The following is a 22554-nucleotide window of genomic DNA, read 5'->3' on the forward strand; positions in this document are numbered from 1 at the left end:
TTATCAAGCCAATTTTTGATTTCTTCATAAGAGGCTTCCATCTTTATCATCCAAATCAAAATCATTGCTCCTGAATCGTTTAAATCATTTTTCACACATGCTTACCGATGGAGTATGTTCTTTGTAAGCTTCTACAAGCAAACGATGACTTTCAGCTGCACTTTTCTTTAGAAAAAAATAATGAAGTAAAACTTTCCGCAAATGGTGTTTTTCCGGTACAAATTTTGACATTTTCAATGCGATAAAAATAATACTTGTTTACACTTTAGTCAAATGAAATGTACGTAGTTTAAAACTACGTTTTAAAGCTGCGTATACACCTTTCAAGTACATGTATTGCCAACTTCAAATAAATACCAGCAGTATAACTATACCGCTATCTATTGAAAATCCGTAAAGTACTTGTACATCTAATATATTCGTATTAAACATGCATTTTTACATTGATTTGTTCGACTACTTTAATGCACACCAATGCTCACTAGTGCCTACAAATCGAAATTTATCATAAGATAAACATATTTAAATATAATTGATAAGAGTTAAGTAAAAGTTAGATATAAGAATGATGTATTTTTAGGGTTTTTCTCGTTTAGCTGTACCTTTTTATCGTAACTTTGTCCTTCTACACGAAAAAAATGATTTTGCTGAAGTGTCTAGAAATAGATACAGATTTAAAAATAATTTTATTGAATTATAAAAATAATTATACAAAAAGGAAACTCAAACATAATAAGTAATGCTGCAATTTTTATGTTAAAAACAACAGTTTGGCTGAAGTATCTAGAAATTTAGTTAAATACAGATTTGAAAATAACTTTTTTGGACCGTTAAAATAATTATGTAGGAAAGTTAGTGTGTCATGATGAGTAATTTTTTTATTCTAGCAAAACCAGCTTAAGCATTCTATATATTATTATTTTGATAGTCCAATAAAATTATTTTCAGATCCGTATTTAATTAAATTTTTAGACACTTCAGCAAAACTATTGTTTTTGTGAACATTTACTTTTGTGATTTTTAAAAATATTGTTTTTCATTTTTCCTGATTTTATTAACAAGAAGCTCAATGCTTCAATGTTCTAAGCAAAGCAAAATGGGCTCCAGATTAAAGTTCGAAAATTCATCGTTAAAGTTAAGATGGGGAATACCGAGACACCCTGTACGTGTCTCATGCATATTAATCGACGCGACGAGACGTTGATCCGCCTTAACAAAGGCGAGCCTTGGGCCAAAGGAGGACTGTCGAAAGGAACAAATCAGTCGATACAAATTTTACGACGACGTCTCTACACGTAAACGTTGATTATATATATATATATATATATATTATAGCCGTGAAACAGGCACTGCTAATTATACGCGCATGACTGATGTCACGTGTCGTGAATTAATTGTGTTCAGCGTGCACGCGATGTTACTGTCATTTACACGTTCATTCTAAGAGCTGTTAAGTAAAGGGTCGTGAATTTTCGTCGAATCGCGAATCCCATCCTCGGACCGCTACTCTCAGTAATTAACGCGTCGTTGTATGTCGTTTGTTACGAGCCAGTGTTGGAATTCCCTGGGCATCTGTTAAATTAAAACAAAAAGGTGGAAACGAGGAAAAATCTCCCACAGGCAGGTAACACTCACAAAGATTGCATTATAGAAGTACTATGAATTTAAAAGACACAGTGTTCCAATAACATCGATATTGTTCTTATATGTATTTTCTAATTAGAATAGTTAATTAAAGATATATATATATACATCTAAGGTTTTTAATATTAAATATAATTATTTAAGGAATCGATCAAGTATTTTCAGAAATAATAATAAAATCCTATGCAAAAAATGCAAAAACTTATTTTATTTTAAAATATGTATTTTTTATTTAAATATTTTTATATAAGAAAAAAAGAAATAAATAAAATTATGAAAATTTATTTTATGTTTTCTTTCCTTTTTGTTATATTAAATAGTTTTTTGGTATTTTTAAAACATTTGATTAATTCCTTAAGAGAGTAAGTAACTAGTTATTACACACATTTTCTAAATTAAACCGAGGAACCGTGCTTAAGACGCTCCAGACATTCGTTGGATTAAAAAAGGTATAAGAGAAGAGAAAGAGGCAAGAATCTGCAGGTGGCACCCAACTCGAAAATAAAAGTTAAATTACGTAAGTGCGCACCATGTGTTCCAAAAAAAGAAACAGAGGCGGTTATAGCGTAATCAATTGGCGCTTAGTCTTTTTGTGTAAAAATTTGAGCAGAAATTTCTTAGCAATTTTACGTTGTAATAACGTATTTATTTGTTTTAAAAATTCAAGAATGTTACTAAATATTATTTAATTAGATTTAATCAGTAGAAAATATTTTGTATTTGTGCAGTTAAAAACGATCCATTTTAAAATTCCTTGTTAAAATTTTTCATTGAATTTTTAACATATCCGAGTATTGATACAATGTATAATAATTATATTAAATGAATATTTTTGTTAAATTGATATTCAACATTTCTTAGTGTTAAAATAATATAATTTATGAGTAAATGAACAAATAACATAACAATATTTTTTAAAAACGTAAATTCTTAGCTAAATGAATAAAATGTATAATATTAATTTAACATATTATAAATATTGTTTTTAACGACGAAATATAATTGCTTATAAATTGTGTCAATATTACGTTGTTAATTTTTTATATAATATTTATGTTATTTCCTAATATATTCATCTTGTGTTAAATTAACATGGAAATTTAATTTAGGATATGAAATGTGTGAAATTTAATCAAATTTTTATGTAAGAAGTTTTTTTTATGTGCTTTAGCAATAAAGTACAGGGATATACTATTTCCTTTCGAACCCTTATACGAAGATATATTTCTCTCTTAAAATTTCGAATGCAGCTACATTTTGTGATATGGAAAATCACTAAGTTCCATACAAGTACTCTGAAATTCTATCCATGTATACTGGGGAATACCGTACACGCATTAGGGCAATTTCCATTTCACCGAGGGGAAATACTAGGCGACCACCCTGCAACGGGGTACGATGATTAATGGCCGATATGTTACGCCGAAAGTTTCCTTAATATTCCGTGCATTCCCGGCATTTCGATTTACGCATCGCGAACGACAACGTTAGTAATAACATTCTGCGTTTATTTCGACGTCCCTTAGCAGTAGCTTCTAAATTATTTCTTCATACTAAAGGAAGCTGCTTCTCGATATCTAGATACATATACGTCTACGTATATACCCAATAAACTCCTTACTTTAAGACCTCTTAAGACAGATTACACCTTAGATAACAGCTGCGAAGATCATTCTCCCCTAATACTTAATAGGTTAAGTATTATTTCAGGAGTTATACATCAGGTATGCTGTACGATTTAGATAAGCGGATTACACTTTTACGGTAACCCGCGCGATAATCTCGCGTGAATTTTGTGCTGACTTGGCGAACCTTTGACCGTGAAAGAAGCAAAATTTCCACGAGGACCAGCATGTCTCCCCGGCCAGGCGATAAGCCTCGCTTTAATCAAGTCAAAAGTTATCCCCGATATCATCGTTATTACACACCGGCTCGACCACGATAAATTATAGGGGCTGGCATTATACAGGGTACACAGGGGGTGCACTCACTCGAAATCCCGTTCCTTCCCCGTCGCAGGACCGCCCGTTTGCCGGTACTGTAACGAGACTAACGAGCTCTTGTCTCTGACCATTCATCGATACTGCGATACTGCTACATCCTGGCCAAAGGAACCCTCGTTAACCCTGAAAATTACCTCCCCTCCGGCCTCCTCTAACTCCGTCTCGACATTCTCACTGGAGTGTAGCGATGTGTCATTTATTAGTTTAATCCTTTGAGCCACCGGAGCACTTTCACCTTTGAAATAGAGAGTATATCGAATTAGTGTTAGCTGTCTTGATGATTGATATTATGGATATCAGTTATACATAAAGCGCAAAATATATATAAATTAATAATATATTAAATTGAACCATTTGCATTAATTGTCTTATATTGCGAAGATAAAATAAATGTGCATTTAATGTTCTGATGCATAATAGATAAAAAGAGAAATTTATGATAAAATGAGAAGAAATATGGTAGTGAAATATCAGACATACAATAAAAGAGTATTATATTATACGGTTTTCTTGAAATATCTAAAAATTTAGCTAAATATAGATTTGAAAATAACTTTATTGGACCATCAATTATATATAGTCGCTCAAACATCCTACAAAACGTCAAAATTTTTGCTTTTAAAAATAATTATCTAGAAAACTCAAGCATGATGAGAGAGATTCTAAAATAAATTTTTTAAATATTTAATTTTTATGAAGAGCCAATTTTTTCCGCCTACATTGTACTTATTTGACAATCACGTTCATGAATATAGAATCGTCAGTCTCAGAAAAACAAAAATTTAAGGGGCTAATTAATACATTGAATGGCCGACACCAAGAAAGAGAGAGAAAAAGATAAAGAGAGAGAGAGAGAGAGAGGGTTCGATCCACTCCATAATTGTCAAACTTCATGAATTGAACATGCAAGTGGTTCAAAGTGGATCGCTTTGTTCGCCCAAGGTCGACATGACGGCGCAGGGAAGAAGAGGGATGAAGTATAGGGACGGCGGTCCTAGACTAACGAGGATTCCTCTCCGAGTTCCGGGGGTTGGTTATCCTTCTAGATGTCCTTAAATTTCGCCGAAACATTATGGAAATGAAATCCCGGGACTTGGTGATGACGACGACGAAGACAAGGGCGAAGGCAAGGACGAAGGACTAGGATGGCGAATTTAACTGCGTTATAACTTCCGTGTTAGCATACGCAATCGGATCATCACGACCGGCAGGCGAGCAAGCGACGTCTTAACGAGCGTCGCGATGCCAGATGCGATTAAGAGATCTGACGAGCACTCGTTCGCGGCAGTTCGCAGCGAGCAGAGGAAAAGATATTCCACGTCGCTCGATATGCCATCTTGGAAGCGCTTTTAATCAAGAAATTTCCCTTAAGCGAGGAATAAACCCTCTCTAACAAATCTGAAAGTTCGATATTATATATCATCTTTAGCCAATTATTGATTTTTGCTCGACAGTTCGCTCTGAATATTAAGTTGTAATATCCTCTAATATAGTAATTATAATTGTTATAATATCATAAATATAATTCAATATAAATTATAAAATCTTTTCTAAAATGGAGTTATTTTGACTCGCAATTTTGTTCAGTTTTTAATACTTTAACAAAACCATTCTTTCCGTACGATGTTTAAAGAAATTCTTTATTCTAATTTTTTTAATTGCAATTTTCTTTTTGAATATTGAATCGCCTTTGGAAAAGATTTTTCTAGTTCAAGGTAATTAACATTTTTAAAGTGAGACTTGATTCTCTTTTTTATCCCATTTAGATCAGAGCCACGTACTTCCTTCGAATCGATCTATAGAAATCTTCGTCTTACAGGACATCAATCCTTTCAGTCGTTTTCTATTCAGGTTTTTAATCGTGGTTTTCCGAGCGAAGCTCGATTCATCCATTCTCTAGTCACGATGTCATTCCCGCGAGAAATTCGTCGCGTTCGATTTGGGGATTCGCCGTCGTTGTCGTTGTCATCATCGCCGTCTTCGTCTTCCGGTTTCTGCTCACGTAGGACGAAACCTTCGAGTCGGGGGGTAAAAGAAGAAAAATGCGCAGGACGATTCAATCGCGTCGACGACGATGACGCGGGCGCGGTCGACGAAATATTTATTTCGCGAAAAGCCCTTTCTAGTCTGAAGATTGATAAGCACCGCCAAGATCGAGGAGTCTGGCTTCGTAAGTAAATATGCATTACGACGAAGTTTACATATATCCATCTACAACTCGCACATAGCATGCAACTTTTGCACATAGCATGCGGTATATACGAGGGAAGACATACGTGAGATGGTTCCCGGCTGAGAGAGGAATCATATCTGTTCTGTGGATGATGGGGATGAATAAAAAATGCGCAAGGAATAACGAAGTCGATTTGTGGATTTTAGGAGAAGATGGAAGGCAATAACTTGTAGAAATAAGAAAACCGATAAGGATACGGGAAAAGCGGAAAAGAAGATGGAATTCTTTCGTATCACGTTTCTTCTGTAGGCGATTGGAACAAATATGGAGTATAAGCAAGGAGAGGCTTGTAAATTTTATGATAGAACGTAAAACCAAATAGCAGAATTGATCAGATAGTAAGAAAGTAAACGAAAGAGAAAGAAGAACAGGGACGAACTAACTGGCGTGAAAGTGGTACTAAAATATTAACAATATAAGTGAACGAGATCGTATAAAAGTGGAAATATAAGCGAAAGAGGAATTTATAAATTATTGTAAGCCCTTTTAAGCCGAAAGGGCAAAAGCAGAAATTTGTGATTATATTACGCTCCGCCAGTCTGCATTTAATGCCTCACAAAATTCTGTCAGCCGCACGGAGCTTAATTAACTCCGCTAATTCTGTATGTAATGAGATTATTACATCCGAAAAACTTCCGACGTGCATGACAAATTCAAGTTGGCGATCTAGCTTTAAAAAACGATGCGTTCAACGCCATTTTCTTACATCTGAGAAGTTTCGGGACGATGACGGAAAGCCATGATTAAAACTCGGTCGGCTGGACTAAAGCCTCTTCGATACTTCTTGAAAGTTGATGCGACAGCGCCTATCCGCTTATTTCCATAAAGAGATCACTCTACCGCCAGTTTCCAAAATCTGCGGCCTCTCTGATCGTGTTTATGCAAATTTGTATCTCCTCGTCGAAAGCATAAGCTGACGATGGCAAACAGGAGCGGCGACTCCTGTTCAGCGTAATTGAATATTATAAATATAGAAGGCTCCAAAAGACTTTAAAAGTACAGGAACCTCAAAAAATAACGCTTGTTCTTGTAGCACATGTATAGGCGACAAGATTTAATCTCACCTCTAAAATTTAAATTCTATGACAGGAGAAACTTTAATATTGAAATTTTCATTAAGATCTTTTTCTGCAATCGTTATTAATTATTAATGATTGTCGTTGGGGTAAAAAAATCTTATTTTGTAACAAAAAAATACCGATAAAATTATTTTAAACTCAATAATAGCTAGGAAGATGTTGAGTTTACAATAATTTTATCATTTTGTTGTTGATGAATCATTATCATTTATAGAATTCTATCATTCTTAACGATATTATTATCGAACATTTGTATAGAAAAGGAAAAGTCATCTACACAATTCAATAAGATTGTTAAAAATTACAGAATACGCGATCCATAAAATCGTATGACGAAATAAATTTTGTAATGCTTATTTTTCATGCGATCTTGGAAACGGTTTAAATCAGCGCAGTCTTCCCGAACACGTGGCGCATTAATTATTCGGTCCGTTAAATTGCTCGACCCCCGGTGGTCGATTCCTAATTAAGTTTAGCCCGCTGATTACCACCCCCGGCCGTAATGAGAACGGTCGAAGAGAATCAAGTGTCTCACTTGATTTGAAACTCAATGAATGCGGGTAGAAAATTTATCTTGTCGAAGTCCCCAAGAATTAAAGGATCAAAGATTGAATTTTGCATTTTATTTGAATAACAAAACTTAAAGAGAAGTTTATTTTGAATCTGTTATCAAATCTCGAAGCGATAAGTTTCGTGTATCTCCTGCAAATAGGTATAAAAGTCGGCATTGAAACGAGAGATCGATGACGATATTTTTTTTTCTCCACTGGCGATCACATAAATCCACGCTTCGCGACACGGGAGTTTACACGGTGGCACGCATATGTCTTCCATTACAGATTTATTGTCTCGCGAGATCAGGGAACGGCGAGGGTTGATGGCCCGTCGTTCGTTCACGTTAGAGATAAGAAAAATAGCGTAAAAGCGACGACGGACCACTTAGTATGTTAATACGAGCTCTCGTACGTGGCCGTGACGTAGACTATTGACGATCCCGTGGAACGAGTCGTACGAGGAGCGTGTGTAAATAGCGATGTAACGCGATGCTGTAATAATCGTCCCACGACAAGCGCCTCACAGTGATCTACGAGGTAATCCGATCAAGAGAACTGGAGGAAACTTGATACTGACGATCGCGATCGTCTATCCACGTAATGATTAAGTCTAATCGTTGGATCAATTATAATTATGCCATGACTGTAATTACATCGCGTTCCATATATATATATGGAAACATATATATGGCTTTGACTTCAAACGGAGTTAGATTACAATAACACATGGAAAAAACGATTTAGCTAAAGTATAAATTTAGCTGGATATAGATTTAAAAATAATTTTGTTGAATCATCAAAATGATAATTATGTAGGAAATTAGAGCATGATGAGCTACAAAAGATTGACATTCTATGCTGTAATTATTTTTTGTTTTATTTCTAATTAAATTTTTGGATACTTCAACAAAATCGTTCTTTTTGTGTATAAAATAAATGAATATTGATATTTCGAGCGAGATTTTATTTCTATATAATAATAATAATTTTTGTAAATTTCATACATCTCATCCATACATCTTTATGTTTCCGAAATACATTCGTTAATTACTATTCGGTATTAGAAGTGAATTTTTATGCTAAAGCAAGAATTATATTATAGGATATAATTTCATATTATTGAAGTACACATCTTGTACATAATTTGTAAAATCTTCGTAACATTTTGCATTAGAGTTTTTCACACGACGCAGATAAAATTTGATGAGATCATCAATCCTAGGATATATCTTTTTACTTTTTTACATTCACGTATCAAACTTCTCTAGCATAGAAGCAGCACTCTCGATCACCTCTCAATCGCGATGATCGCGATTCGTAGCAAGATTAAACGAGCGAGTCTCTTCTCGTTGCAGAGGTCCTGTTTCACCGTGAAATGGAACGTTCAAGCAGTGAACGTGTGCGCAAATAACGTGATCGCAGCCGGTTCCGGCGGACGATAATCGTGGGAAGGAGTCCTCTGTCCACTTGGGCATTTTCGACGAGGCACCGCTCCGTTAGCCGACACTCGTGTGCAACATGTTCGGGACGAAATTGCGCACGTGGATGGAGGCACACATCGTGCGATCGAAAAAGAAGAAGGACCGGAAGAAAGGCGACAAGGGATTCGACTCGAACTGCAACTCTCCCAGGAGCCACAGCGCCAACAGATCGCCCGCTTTGCATCAGGTGAGCAACCTCATCGTAATTTCTCGATCACTTTCCGAAACAATCCCAAGTAAATGTTACTTTGATGTTTCATGATCCTCCTGTATCTCTGATTTCATAATTTGATTTAAATTACACTTTTTAATTTAATTACATTTTTCAACAGCTTTATATACAATTATCTATTATTACAATAGACTCTCTCCTTCTGCATAAAAAGAGCTCGATATTACAAATTTTTCTCCGAAAGAAAGAATGCCTTTTTGGAAAGAATCTCTGATAACAAGATAAGAAATTCTTGATGTACTTAATCTTATTGCAGTTTTATGCAGTTTAAAAATAAAATACAATATTTTAAGATTAGGTTAATATTCTTATCGTGATGTACTATCGTGGTGTTATCTATAACACTCACAATCAGTACAAATAAAATTACCTTCTCAGTACAATTTCCAAAAGTTTGGAATTCTCTTTATCGTTTCGACAGTCGTTTCGTTGCGAAATTTTATATGAGTCTAACGTTAATTGCTTTCACTCGCGATCGCTCACGAGTACTCAGCCCTGAAGTATCTCGAAAGGTGCACGCTCGTCGGATTCATCGTCATTATCGGCGAACTAGTTTGCGAAGTGCTTCCCCTATTTTCCTACTGCTTGCCAGCGTTTGCTCGTTACCCCCGTCCGTTTCTCCGCTAACAGACCCTTAGGTTGGCGTTTTCCGTGGAAGGAGTTGCCAGGGCACGTCGACGCTTATCGTTAAGGCGGATAGAAAAAGGGTTCAGTATTCTTTTCCAGACACACCCCGGCAGGCGACTAGTCCTGCGTTCTTTCACGCCATCCATTGCAGATCGCCGCAGTAGCCTCAGATTTTGTGCAGTCATCGGACGACTGTCTTACTGAAACCGTACATTAATACAGACAGTATTGAATTCATGAATTTTCATACATTCTTTCTTTTTATTGTGTGCCTTTTGGATTATCACATAACACGTGAATTTTTGAAGATCATTAATATTTTTGATTTTTGAAAGCTGTTCCGAAGAATCTGAATCTAAAAGATACTTTGTAATAAATTTTTTAAAGTGTCTCTTTCATCATTTTGAAACACATTTAATTTCTACATAAATATTTCTATGTATATTCTTTATTATTTTTTAGTGAAAATAATTTGATCTGTTTCGCAAATACCATCATTTATATATATATATATATATCTATTAATTATTCAATAAATTGATTCAGTACATTATTTATGGTTTAATATAAACGTGTGTTAATATTATCATTGAAAAATCTGCAAAATTTGTTCTGCAAAGAACGATTTTGCTGAAGTATCTAAAAATTTAGCTAGATACCGAATCTAAAAATAATTTTATTGGACTATCAAAATAATTAAGACGTTTAATTTATTTGCTGGAATATCAAAACTTATTACTCATCATGTTTAAAAATTTTATAAACATAATTATTTTTTTAATTTAATAAAATTGTTTTCAGATCTATATCTAGCTAAAATTTTTAAATACTTCAGCAAAATTGTTCTTTATTATTATAATGGTTATTATCGATTTATATTGAGTGGAAATATTGTTTATATGGAAATATCGTTTATTGAAAGAAAATTAACTGCACAGAAACAAATAAAAAAATTTAGGATGCAATTCGCGAGTATGATTCAAAGGACCTTTTAATCTTTTCCCCAGGTACATCCAGTGGATTCGCCGACGAAGAACGTGGACGGTATCCGGTTGCACGGGGGCAACTACGGCGCGACAGTGACCACCTCGTCCGGCACTTCCGGCGGTACCGCAGGAAGTGTGAGTCTCTCCTCGCCGGAGAGCGCGTACTCGACCGGCTATTCAACCGACGGCACCTCGCCCGGCACCAGTTTTCCTCCTGAGTATTACATCAATATCAGGACCGGCACCCACTACTTTCAGAGCAACGGCAGTAGCGGTGCCGCCACCACAGCCAACAATAACAATAACAATAACAACAAGATCAGGGTGAAAAGGCCACCAGGCAACGCAGGGGATCACCTGCCTCCGGCCAGTAGTAGTATTCTATCAGGAAATGGAAGAGTCGAGGATAGGGGACAGTCAACTGCGAGCACGACGAACATGACCAGAGACAACGGTCAGCCGGAAGTTCGAACAAGTACGCCGCACAAGGTAAGTGCGTTGTCTATAACTTCTGAAACTTGAGACAGGAGATAACACTTTGCGTCCTTTCGAAACTATCAAAAGATGTATTCGCTCCTAAAGGAATACATTAACGAGGAAATTCTCTCGGTGTAAATTTAACTATGATACTTTTCTTTTTAATTTTCTCATATAATTTCTTAAAAAATTAATCAGAATTATATCTTTGTTACTTTAAAAACAAATATATTATAATTATAATAATTATAATATAAATTATAAATATCTTCTTTTAATTAAAGAAGAAATAGTTTAGTTGGTGTTATGTACGATTATTCTCAATGATATATTTTTTGCTTTTATCCGTGAAGAGAATGTTAAAACTCCTACTTACTCACTGCAGCCATCTTGAATTGCAACGTCAGAAACAACGAAAAATACCTGAACAAAATTCTTGCATAACTATATTAAAATGTGAGCATTTTTTAGTAAAATAACACTTGTAATCGATAGAATATATTTATTATAAATTTATACCGAAAATTCTCTTTGTGTTTCGGTACTCAATAAATAACCATACCTATTATTTGAAATTGAAATTGAAATTGAAATTATGCATAACCAGAAAACGAAACAAGCTATGTGATAGCTGTCAAATTGAGATAAATATAATTTTATTGTGTTCCGAAATAAAAGGAGAGTTTTCGATGTATTTTACAGGTGTATTCTGTTACATGCAATTGTTGTTTATTAAAAAATATTTCTATTTTAATATTTTTTTTTAAATATTTTTTTTTACAAGAATTTCAATATGTATTTTCTTGCTTCTGATGTCATCAGTTCAATTTTAAAAATTAATCGTGGTGAATAGTTAAAAACTTTAAAAGTGTGTGTGTGTTTTTAAATTATTTTATATTAATTTTTTATTATATCATTTTACTTAAATCAAACTCTGTGTGTGTGTGTCAACGTTTTATTGTATCAAGCACACACTTGATTCAGCAAATCTACAGCCGTAATATATAGACAATCAGTTTTCTATATTAAAATAACAAAGTTGTATAACTGAATAAAATTAGCGATTATCGGTAATCATATTCGTTGTAATAAAATTTGTTAATACAGCAGAGATAATTTTCTATGAAAGTCAATCCAATATATAGATAAAAAAATTTTTAACAAAACATGCTAGCTAAGATGGCGTTTTATTGTTGTAATGAAGAAAATTTGTTACATTATTAACAATTTTTATATCAAAGTATTAACTGAATTAGCATACTAATTGCTTACAGACATAATTTCTTCATTAAACTATCAAATCTTCATACAGAACTCGCGCTACAGCTTTGCTGAACCACCCAATCTATTTTTTCCACATATATTAATTTTAATGGCAATGCAAAATTTTCGAAGACTCACAGAATCATTAAAAATCGAGAACTATCGCGCGCTTTGAAAACTGTGTGAGAATCTTCTTAAACAAAATTCTAGTTCAGATCTGGTTTGAGAAAGCGTCCGCTATTGCGAAATTTCGAGATATCTTGATATGATGTATTCACAAAAGGAGAGCGCGACGCGGCTCTTCCGTCAAACGCATCACACTCCATTCAGTCCTCAAATAGTTTATAGGCCGAAAGTAAATGCGCGCTTCGAGTCCGCTGCACGAGATTGCTGTCGTTTCACTGAAACGCACCCCCGGGCGCGACGTCTTGTGGGTGCTTGTTCGCCGCAGGGTCTTTGAGGCCGCGGGTTCAACGACACCCGGTCTCTTTCGCCAAGCAGGAAGTATACATTCTGAAAGTAGCATTTATCGTCGTGGCATGTATTACGGAGAAGAACGGGAGAAAAAGAGCCAAAAGAAGGGAAAAGAAGGCTTGCGAATCCCTCTCTCGGTGGATCTCGTGGATGCTGAGCTTACCTGCGAAGCTGTGGTGCGATGATCCATTCCTTTATTCTCGACGCATGTATTTGTCGCGGGGAAAAAATATTTATTAGCCGCATTTTCGCGCTCCTCTCGAAACGCGAAGGTGAAAAAGTCTGGATAACGTTACTTTGCTCTGCTCTTTCTCGAGATTCACTTGCGCGACTCGAGAGAGAGAGATGTATTATTGTCGCGAAATGCGCTCCAGGATATCGAGCGTTAATGGGTGGCAGGAGTGAAAAATGAATCTTTCCTCTTCAAGGACTGTGATCGATTGCGTGTCGCGCGACTCCGTTTCTTCACAATGAAGAGGAACGGTCGAGTTTGCGATTTGGGTTGGCGATAAGGACGAAAATACAGAGGACAGAATGATGAGTATGAAAAGCCGACTTTGAGGGGTTGAATGAATGAACGAATTAATTTTTATGCGTATTTTTTAACGGAGCAATAAGGAAGACGTATCTCCGAAAGTTATATCTTATACTGCACAGTCTAGAATAATTAATTGTGTATTGTACAAATTAATTAGTTAATTAACTCGGGCCATGATCGGCCATGGAGTTTCATTTAAATAAAACAATGTAAATAATTTATAACATAATCTAAAAACATTTTTTATAGAAAAACAAAAGTATGTGTCACTGAGAATAATCATTGCCGCAGCTAAGCCATTCCTTCTTCAATTAAGAGAAGATATTTATAATTGCATATTTATCTGTAATGATAGTGAAGAAATTCCTAAAGATATATCTATTTATAATACTATAAGAATAATTAATTAATATAAATATAAATTAATTATTTACTGTAGGAACTAATTGATCAAGTTATTTGTATAATATACAGTTAATTGGCACTGCATAACATACAACTAATTAACATTAATTATTCTTGTCTCTAGTAAATAAATAGTATATCTTTGGAGAACTTCTTCGTTATTGCTATATTAAAAAATATGCAAAATTATTATAATTAATTTATTTATTTATATAACATGGTTTAATAGAAAGAATTTTACTGTAGATATTTTATGCTGATGGCTCACCGGCAAGAATGCTCACAAATGTTTCTTTTACAAAAATCGGTATTTTCATCCTTCTGACCAACGATCGCTAAAACACATACTTTCTCATTAAAAAGAAACGACGGTTCGCCAATTTCGTCGACGTTAGCTAATTTTAAGCATAGTTCGACCTATCTTCTATTCCTTTTTACATCGCAACACATTAATCATCATACACAAAGAGGAAAAGATTAATCAACCGTGATCGATAAAACCAATGAAATATAAAAGCCCCGTCTCTCCTTTCGTTGTCTATATATTTCTATTCTAAATTGGTAGAGTGCAGAGACATCGACGAATCACGGTCAAAGACAGCATCAGCAGAGGCAGCAGGAGAACTCTCATCGCAGAACGGAGTCTTATTCCGCCGATTCAACGAGAAACAATTTGCCAGTACCGTCGTCGATACCACCGCCGCTGGTCTCACCTCCGGTGCAGTCGCCTCGCGAACGCTCCCGCATCCGGACGAACCCATGGCTGTCGGCGAACTCGTCCGGATCTAGCACGAACGGCCTGAAATCGCGGCTTGCTTTGGATGAGAGCAGCAGCAGTTCCGGCCTGAAGCTCACGGAATCCTCCGGCAGTGCCAGCGATGTCAATCTGAATGGCAGGGAGCCTCATGGCAGGAGGGAGCATCGTCAGGAGAGCCTCAGCGCAGGCCGAAGCCCGTAAGTAGTGCTTTTTAATGTTTTGATATAATTATCATTGTAACAATCTAATTTTAATGACAACAATCTAAATTACATTTTTTTTTATAATTCCAATTTAATTTTTTTCAATAAAATAGCTTATTATCGATTTCTTAGCAAAAATAAAGATTGGAACGTAAATCGAGGAGAGTGACAAAAGCATAAAAAAAGTTTCTAGAAGACAAAAATTGAGACAACGAAACGTAAAAATAGAATGGAAGCTTCTTTTATATTACGTTGTCCCTTTTTCGCCTCCTATAGAAGTTTCGTTTGTGCTTCTATCACTTTCTCCTCGACTTATGTTCCAATCTTTATTTTCACCAGGAAATCGATAAGCTATTATGCATACATTTGATTGAAAAAGGTTTAACCGAAAATTTATTCAAAAAATCTAATGGCTAAAATTAGATGATTACAATGATAATTAGATGAATCGGATTAGATTATCTGACTGAGGATAGATGAAAATTAAAAATAGACTGCGGAGAAACGAAATGTGGAAGCAAAACGCGAGAAATTTAAAAGTACCCGATATATTTCTGTAGCTGTATCGTTGCTCTTTCGAAACTTATCCAATTTCTCATAGGAAAAACTTCTAATTGCGTAAGTTGCCGGCGGACGGCGTATCGAAGAGTTTTTCTTTTTTCCAAATCCATCGGCTTTTCCAGTCTTTGGTCTGGAATTGACCGAAGCTAGTGGCTTAAGCGAGAAGCCAATGGTTAGAAAAGTTCCGCGAAGCAGAAAAGATCCGCGAAACTGCGCTTTATTGGCCGCCGACCCGCAATTATGGAAACGGGCTTTTCCCCTTTACGCCAGATTTAATTTTTAATTCCCAGTCACAAGCTGATTACACCTGATACCGACGTAATTTCTTTTGCAATTTGATTATCGTTGGTTTGCGAATCGTGCTTTGCTTTGCAAATTGCATTTGCACTTTATGCTAATTGTATATATTTACATTACCATGTTCCACTAAAATGCAATTTTGATTAAAAGAAATTTACTGACGACACAACGCACACCTTAATTTCTAGATATTTACACCATTGCTTTAAAAAAAAAAACTAAATTAAGAATTAAAAAAGATAAAATTTGCAAGCTAAATTAAGAGTGAATAGAAAAAGTTCAAATAAAATCTCGTTTTTGTTCATATATCATTCATTTTATATTTTTATACATATATCTTTTTCTTTTTGAATGACTCTCTTTTATTCGCATTTGCAGTTTAACATTTAAATTAATTTTCAATCAATATTTTTATATCCATGATAGTCCATTGAAACCAAAATTGTTTTATTATAAATGAAATTTAGACCAGTAAGAAAAAATCAAATAAGAAAAAGAATCCTATTTTCCTATAATCCTTATATATTATTAATCCTTATTAATTATAAATAAAAATTAGACCGATGAAAAAAAAATCAGTTAAGAAAAATAATCTTATCATCTGTCAAAGTGAATTTTGACTTAATATTCATATGCAAACTTTGCAAATATAATACATTTTTCAAAAATTTTCATGATACGTCTTGCGCAGGATTAATCAAAACTGGAGAATCACATCGGGCATGGATCTCCGACCGAAGATCTCTTTGGCTCTGCAACGACGAGCCAGCAGCAGCAGCAGCTCGTCGGCGTCCTCGGTTACGCGCAGCGTGCGCTCGTCAGAGGACGACATCACGCTGAACGAGATGATGGGCAAGTTCGACGAGAGCTACGTGTACGAAAAAGAGACGGACATTCTGTCGGACAGTGACCCGACTGACTGCGAGGATTACATCGACTCGCTATCAGACATCGACACCGGTCAGGATGGTGGCGACGAGAACGATCCATTTGAGAACGACGAACTTGATTACATCGATAACGGCTCATTTCTCGATCTGGACAATCTCGAATGTGATGGCGCCGGCCACTTTCCCAATACCGGTCACTGCACCTACTTCACTTTTACAAGCGAACTAAGCCGGCGCGGCAGCAGGCTTCGTGAGTCTTTTCTCAAGCGCAGAACCAAGGACGAGATCTCTCAGAGGTGAGCTCCGAGAAACTTAACTTAAATTGTCAAGGACTTATAATGTTTTTGACTACAATGAACCATACTTGGGATTGATGATGTCACATGCTCTATTATTAGTTAACGTTATAAAATTAGTAGAGCATATAACGTCATTAATTCAATCCAGATTGATAACCCATTGTAGTAAAAAACGCTATTAGTTTAGTATTTTACGTTGTTTGTAACATACCAAACGAGTTTAAATTACATTATTTATTTTTGTTACATTGCGTAACCAGAAACGTAAATGCGAGAGCCAGCATGAAGAGACAGAGCGCGCGACATAGAAAGATGGATGATAAGCAAAGTGAGAAGCGCAAGAAGAGGATATCGCAACGTCGTAAGCCAAATCTAGACCGATGTGACGACGAGACGGCGAATCTGAACCGCGTGCTGGTGGAAAGGATGCTCCTGAAGAATTCAGGATTCAATCAGGGCAGCAGAAGCGTGGGCGGCACGCCGATGTGCTTGCGACGCAAGAAACACGATGTGAATAAGAATCTCTCACCGATGAGACTGAATGGCAATCCGTCGGCCATTAGACCCGCCGTGATGGAGAACGAGATCGTGAAAAGACGGTCGAACTCGGTGAGATTCTAATCTATTCGATGTTACATCAAGTAACTAAAAAATTGTTTTTTAAAATTCTCATTTTTTTAATTACTTATAAAAAAATGGGTGCATAAAGAATAAATAAGAATAAATAATATTTACCTTAAAAAACTTTTATTCCTTATAATTATTACATTAAAATCACATTTCAAAATTAATATTACAAAATTTTAATGATTCAAAATATTTATCTTATTTTCTAGAAAACATATTGTACTTTTTAAGTTGTGTCGTTATTATAGCAAATTAAATGAGAGCGATATATTTTATTCAATCTTTGTTCGAACTAAAAACTAATTATTTTATTAGCATTTTTTAGTCTTGTTTTTTATCTCCAGCTCTTGAGATGATATTAGTTATATTCGTAGTAAGAGCTTAAATTATGTTATTACTTTTTTTTTTTCAAGGTAAGTTACGTGAACGGCAACATAGTGCGACGCCACGTGGCCGGCAATACGTACATGACCACATTCGCGTCGGAGATCGCGCTGATTGAGGCAGACAAGGAGGCCGATCGCAAATATCGCGAGCTTATCCTGGAGGCGGAGAATATTCTGGTGAGCATGCAGAAGTACCAGAGTCCTTCGCCGTGTGTGCCATCGCCGTCGCGCAAACTGCACAACGGTCTGGCGAACAAACGCGTCGAACTCATCAAGAACACGGAGCTGAATATTGAACTGGCGCTGTCCAAGAGCCGTAATTCCCAGCCGGAATTACAGAGCGGCAGTATTCGTGATCTGGAGCATACCAGTCCCAAACGGCAGTTCGCTCAGCCGTGTTCTCCAATTCATCGATTTATGGAAAGGAATTCGCCATCCAATTTCGCGCCGAAAGAGCCTCCGCCTGTATTTCGACAGCACGAGATGTCCAAGTGTCCGGACTCGCCGGCGATGACGCGCAGAACGACACCCCAGAGCTCGCCCAGCAGGAGTTTGATGAACCAGCAGATGCATCGGGCGCGTAACGGCGAACCAGAAAGCAAGGATGGCAACAGATCATCTCGGATCGCTTTGAATTGTAACGGCGGGATGAAACCGGAAACCGTGAATGCGAACAATTCTCTTGGGGAGAAGATACATGTGAACGGGATGATGCAAGGCTCTCTCGGCGGAGGTAGAAAGGAATTTCGCTCCGCAAGAGAAACGACAAAGGAGGAGGGAGTGACGTCCAGCTCGTCTGATTCCGAGGAAAAGTGCGACGTGAGACGGAGAGCTCCATTGATGACGTTCAGGTTATGATAACTGCTTAATAGAAAAAATCTTACATAATTTCTAGATTGCAATTTAAAACAAAACTAGAAATATTAATCTCTTTATATTAAAAATGTTTTGTTATTTCTTCAGAAATTGATTTTTGTCTTTGTTATGTATATCATTAATTATTTATATTTGTAATATTATAATATTTATCAGGAGAACTGACTTAAAATTAATGTATAGAAAGTTTGCATTCGATATTAATGATAATTATAATATTATAATACTAATCTAATGCCGATACTGAATGTGCAGTCGTTAAATAATATTTATGACAGAAAAACATCTTTAGATCAGTCGATATGGGTCCCATCAAGGAAGGTTCTTCCTACTGCCCGCAAAGCGAGCCAGTGAAAAGAAAAGTATACGCCGGAAGCGCGACATATGGCAGAATACAAAAGACATTGGGTGAACATGTTATGCTGAGAAATTCTGACGGCGATACAGCAACCGATGATACTGGTGTGTGTTTCTTTTATATCTGTCTCTTTTATAAAACGCAAGAATTTCTTTCTTTGATAATACTAGCTGCATCAAACTCAATGACACAAATATATAAGATATATTTCGATACATATAATTTTTATCTCTCAATGATTAATTATATGATTCAGTAAAATATTTAATATTTAATCTCCTGCATATATTATAACATTTTTTTTAATTTAGTTTTAAAATCGCGTTGATTGTTTCATTCTAATTTTAATAGTTTTGATTGTATCTATCTATTTATTTTGTATACGCAGATGACTCGAGGAGATCTCTGAAGGAAAAGGTAGCGCAATTGCGGCAGGAGCGATTAGCCGCCGAGGCGAACGCGAACAACATTCAGGACTCGCAGTTCTTTCAGCACCAGCTATCCCAGCTACGACGACAGATGCTGATGCAGACGATCGAGGGCTTGAAGCGCAGCCTCGAAGATCAGTCGGCCACCTTGAAGCAAACTTGCTTGGAACCGACGAGCCTGTTGACCGACGAGCTGCCTTGAATCCGACCGGCTGACTCGTTTCCGGTCTATTGTGCCGCACGATCACGATTAACGGCGTCTACGACATCGCCCTGTTCCTCGCGAGGGGAACAGGCTCGCCGGACGGACAAGATCGAAGTTACCAGTCCTGTCCTCGGCGAATCCGCGATTGGTCGAGCCGCCGCGCGCTGCGAGAAGTATTGATTAAGCGCAGCGTTTATTCCATGCGCACCGAATACCGAATTACGATGACGCGATCCTCGGGCTCGACGATATCAGCTGAGTGCGAACTGAGCACATCAAATCTCTATTTTTCTGTCCGTCTACGTGATATGAGAGAAAGAGAGCGAGAGTGAGAGAGAAAGAGAGAAAAAGGGAGAGAGAGAGTTGAAATTGAGTGTGTCGCGTATCCTCGCTGGGCATTGTTCCGCTCTATTGTTCGTTTCGCGCAGTAATTAACGTTTCTCACGAACCTTTTTTTTCGTCGTTTTTAATTTGCAACTTCGCGCGAGTAGGCCAACTTTCATTTATTGCTTTAGGTTAATCATTTTACTAGTTAGAATCTCATCGTTCGATCTATCAATGCGGTGCTCGCTCCGAAATTTCTTTCCGAAATGACGGTAGACGAGAAATTCTTGCAGATCGTCGAATTACAATAGATTAGTCCTAAAACGCTAACGTGGAATTATTAATAATCGATATATCATTATCAAATAATTATAATAGAATAATTAATATTATTAATCGCTATCACTATATTAAATATTCCTATATTTAACATTTTTTCAAATATATATAGTGCAGAGTGTAATATTATCGATCATTAGTATATTATATACGGAATTTGCAATAGGAAACAGGGAGAAAGAGATAATACGCACTAGGTTGAGATTGTACTAGGCCCTTAACAGAGTCCCCGTTAGCGTTCTAGGACTGGCTTACAATTAGACTATTCAACATCTAACGGGCCTATTCACACACGGGTGTCTGTCTTTGAGATGCTTTAGAAGAAACAAGGAAACATAGCGAAAAGTCTTAGAAAGAAATGTCAAAAGTAAGTCATGCGAATGAGTATAACAGTATCAAAAAGCATAGATATTTAGCATATATCCATCTAACGGATTTAGAAAATCACGAATTTAGCCGAATACACTAGCAGATAGGCGATTCAAAACGTATATAATCGATTTAGACATTAGAAAGACATTAAATGATATGTACCCAAGGAATACGGCCCAGTATTGATCGAGATGGATTGGGGAAGGATAATGCTGCTTGACACAGTCATAATCACGCTACTATATACGATATTGTAAAATTTCTTAAAGATATTGAAGTCAAACAGAACAATTTTGATAAAAAAAAATGATCAGTAATCATTGGCTTCGTACGAATTCCAGGTGTTCTCGATGTGAATGTTTTGCGAATATTCTCACTTTTCGTGATGCCAGTACGGCGGCTACAGAAAATCTAAAAAAAAAATACGAAGGAAAAGAATCATAATGATACCTCTTATTATTTCGAGCAAGACATTTGATCTTATTAAATAAAAAAATCGTTGCCAGTTCATATTTGGGAGATTTTTGATGGCCGATGATCTTTAATGACTGACGATGTTGAGAAATGTTTTATTGACCGTTTGAGCCTCATCGAGACAAATAAAACCTCCTACATATGTAAGCTCCTTAAGCAAGATATATATCTAATCACTTTTATGGATATAACTAATTTTTATAAGCACTTTGTGAAATATAACTATTTGAAAAATAAAAAATTGAGGCCCAAACAGTTAAATAAAGTAAGCAAATAGAAACAAGCCATACGTGGAAATGCATTAATAATGCATTAATAATGCAGATTATAAGAGACGAAAAAGTTCAACACCAGATGAAGGTGTAAGTCACGGCTTTTTCCTTCCCCAGCAGTCTCGATTCCTCCAACTTGATCTGTTGCAGAATATGATGTTTATGGCATGTGCACCTTTTCCACTGCGAAGTAAATTGGACGCGATGCAAGAGGCAATTGTAAAACAAAGCTTTTCATTTCCAATGGAGAAAGCTATAATTTTGCTTCTCGCATTCGCGTTCGATTCTTCTCATTTGCAAGCGCCACTTATTTTTCACACAGAGGACTATTGATAATCGTTCCTCGCCGTGAGACATAATGGGAACGCCATAACCAGCTAGCTTACACATATTACTCGTAATGTTCCTATTTCCATGCGATATTCGTATCCCCGGAAACGAGATCTTTCCCCGTGAACAATCACCTCTGTTTCTCTGGATAAAATAAGCATCCCCCAGATTAGTATACCAAAGACGATAGCTTAGCTAGATAGTAGACTAGAGCCGTTTAACCGATCAAAAAGCGCACAGCGATGCATATTCGTAATATTAGAAGATCATGGTTAAAGCGTTTTTAGAAACCTCGATTTGCTAGTAGGATAATTGTTCGAGTTACGTCAAGCGGATTACAAATCTTCCATGTGAGCCAGAGTCAAGTGCATTTCATTCCAGCAACAAATTTATGTGGTTTTTTAAGTTACATTTTTTAATAAGTTACATTTTTAAGCGATTTAAAAAGACACGTAGTTAATATCTCTATTTTTTAAAGAGTACATTTGTTTTGAAGATTTTGAAAGCTTGTGTTATTTATTTTATTTGTTGAATTTCAGTCGATTTCTCGATAATTT

General features: G+C 36.1%; 1 protein-coding gene across 2 annotated transcripts in view; it reads left to right on the top strand.

Annotated features, from left to right (window-relative positions):
• LOC108729297 (uncharacterized) overlaps positions 1 to 20482 on the top strand; it is a 103233-nt gene extending 82751 nt beyond the window's left edge. For both annotated transcript variants that reach the window (XM_018458356.1, XM_018458355.1), the window contains exons 2-9: positions 8871 to 9181; positions 10861 to 11328; positions 14562 to 14950; positions 16509 to 17003; positions 17267 to 17615; positions 18047 to 18870; positions 19188 to 19357; positions 19642 to 20482. In XM_018458356.1, the coding sequence (XP_018313858.1) occupies positions 9032 to 9181; positions 10861 to 11328; positions 14562 to 14950; positions 16509 to 17003; positions 17267 to 17615; positions 18047 to 18870; positions 19188 to 19357; positions 19642 to 19883 (3087 nt within the window). In that variant the 5' untranslated portion in view covers positions 8871 to 9031 and the 3' untranslated portion in view covers positions 19884 to 20482. The remainder of the gene's footprint in view (positions 1 to 8870; positions 9182 to 10860; positions 11329 to 14561; positions 14951 to 16508; positions 17004 to 17266; positions 17616 to 18046; positions 18871 to 19187; positions 19358 to 19641) is intronic.
• Positions 20483 to 22554: the final 2072 nt, after the last annotated feature.

The sequence above is a fragment of the Mycetomoellerius zeteki genome, unplaced genomic scaffold, assembly GCF_001594055.1.
Source record: "Mycetomoellerius zeteki isolate Tzet28-1 unplaced genomic scaffold, Tzet1.0 scaffold72, whole genome shotgun sequence".
Taxonomy (NCBI): Eukaryota; Metazoa; Arthropoda; class Insecta; order Hymenoptera; family Formicidae; genus Mycetomoellerius; species Mycetomoellerius zeteki.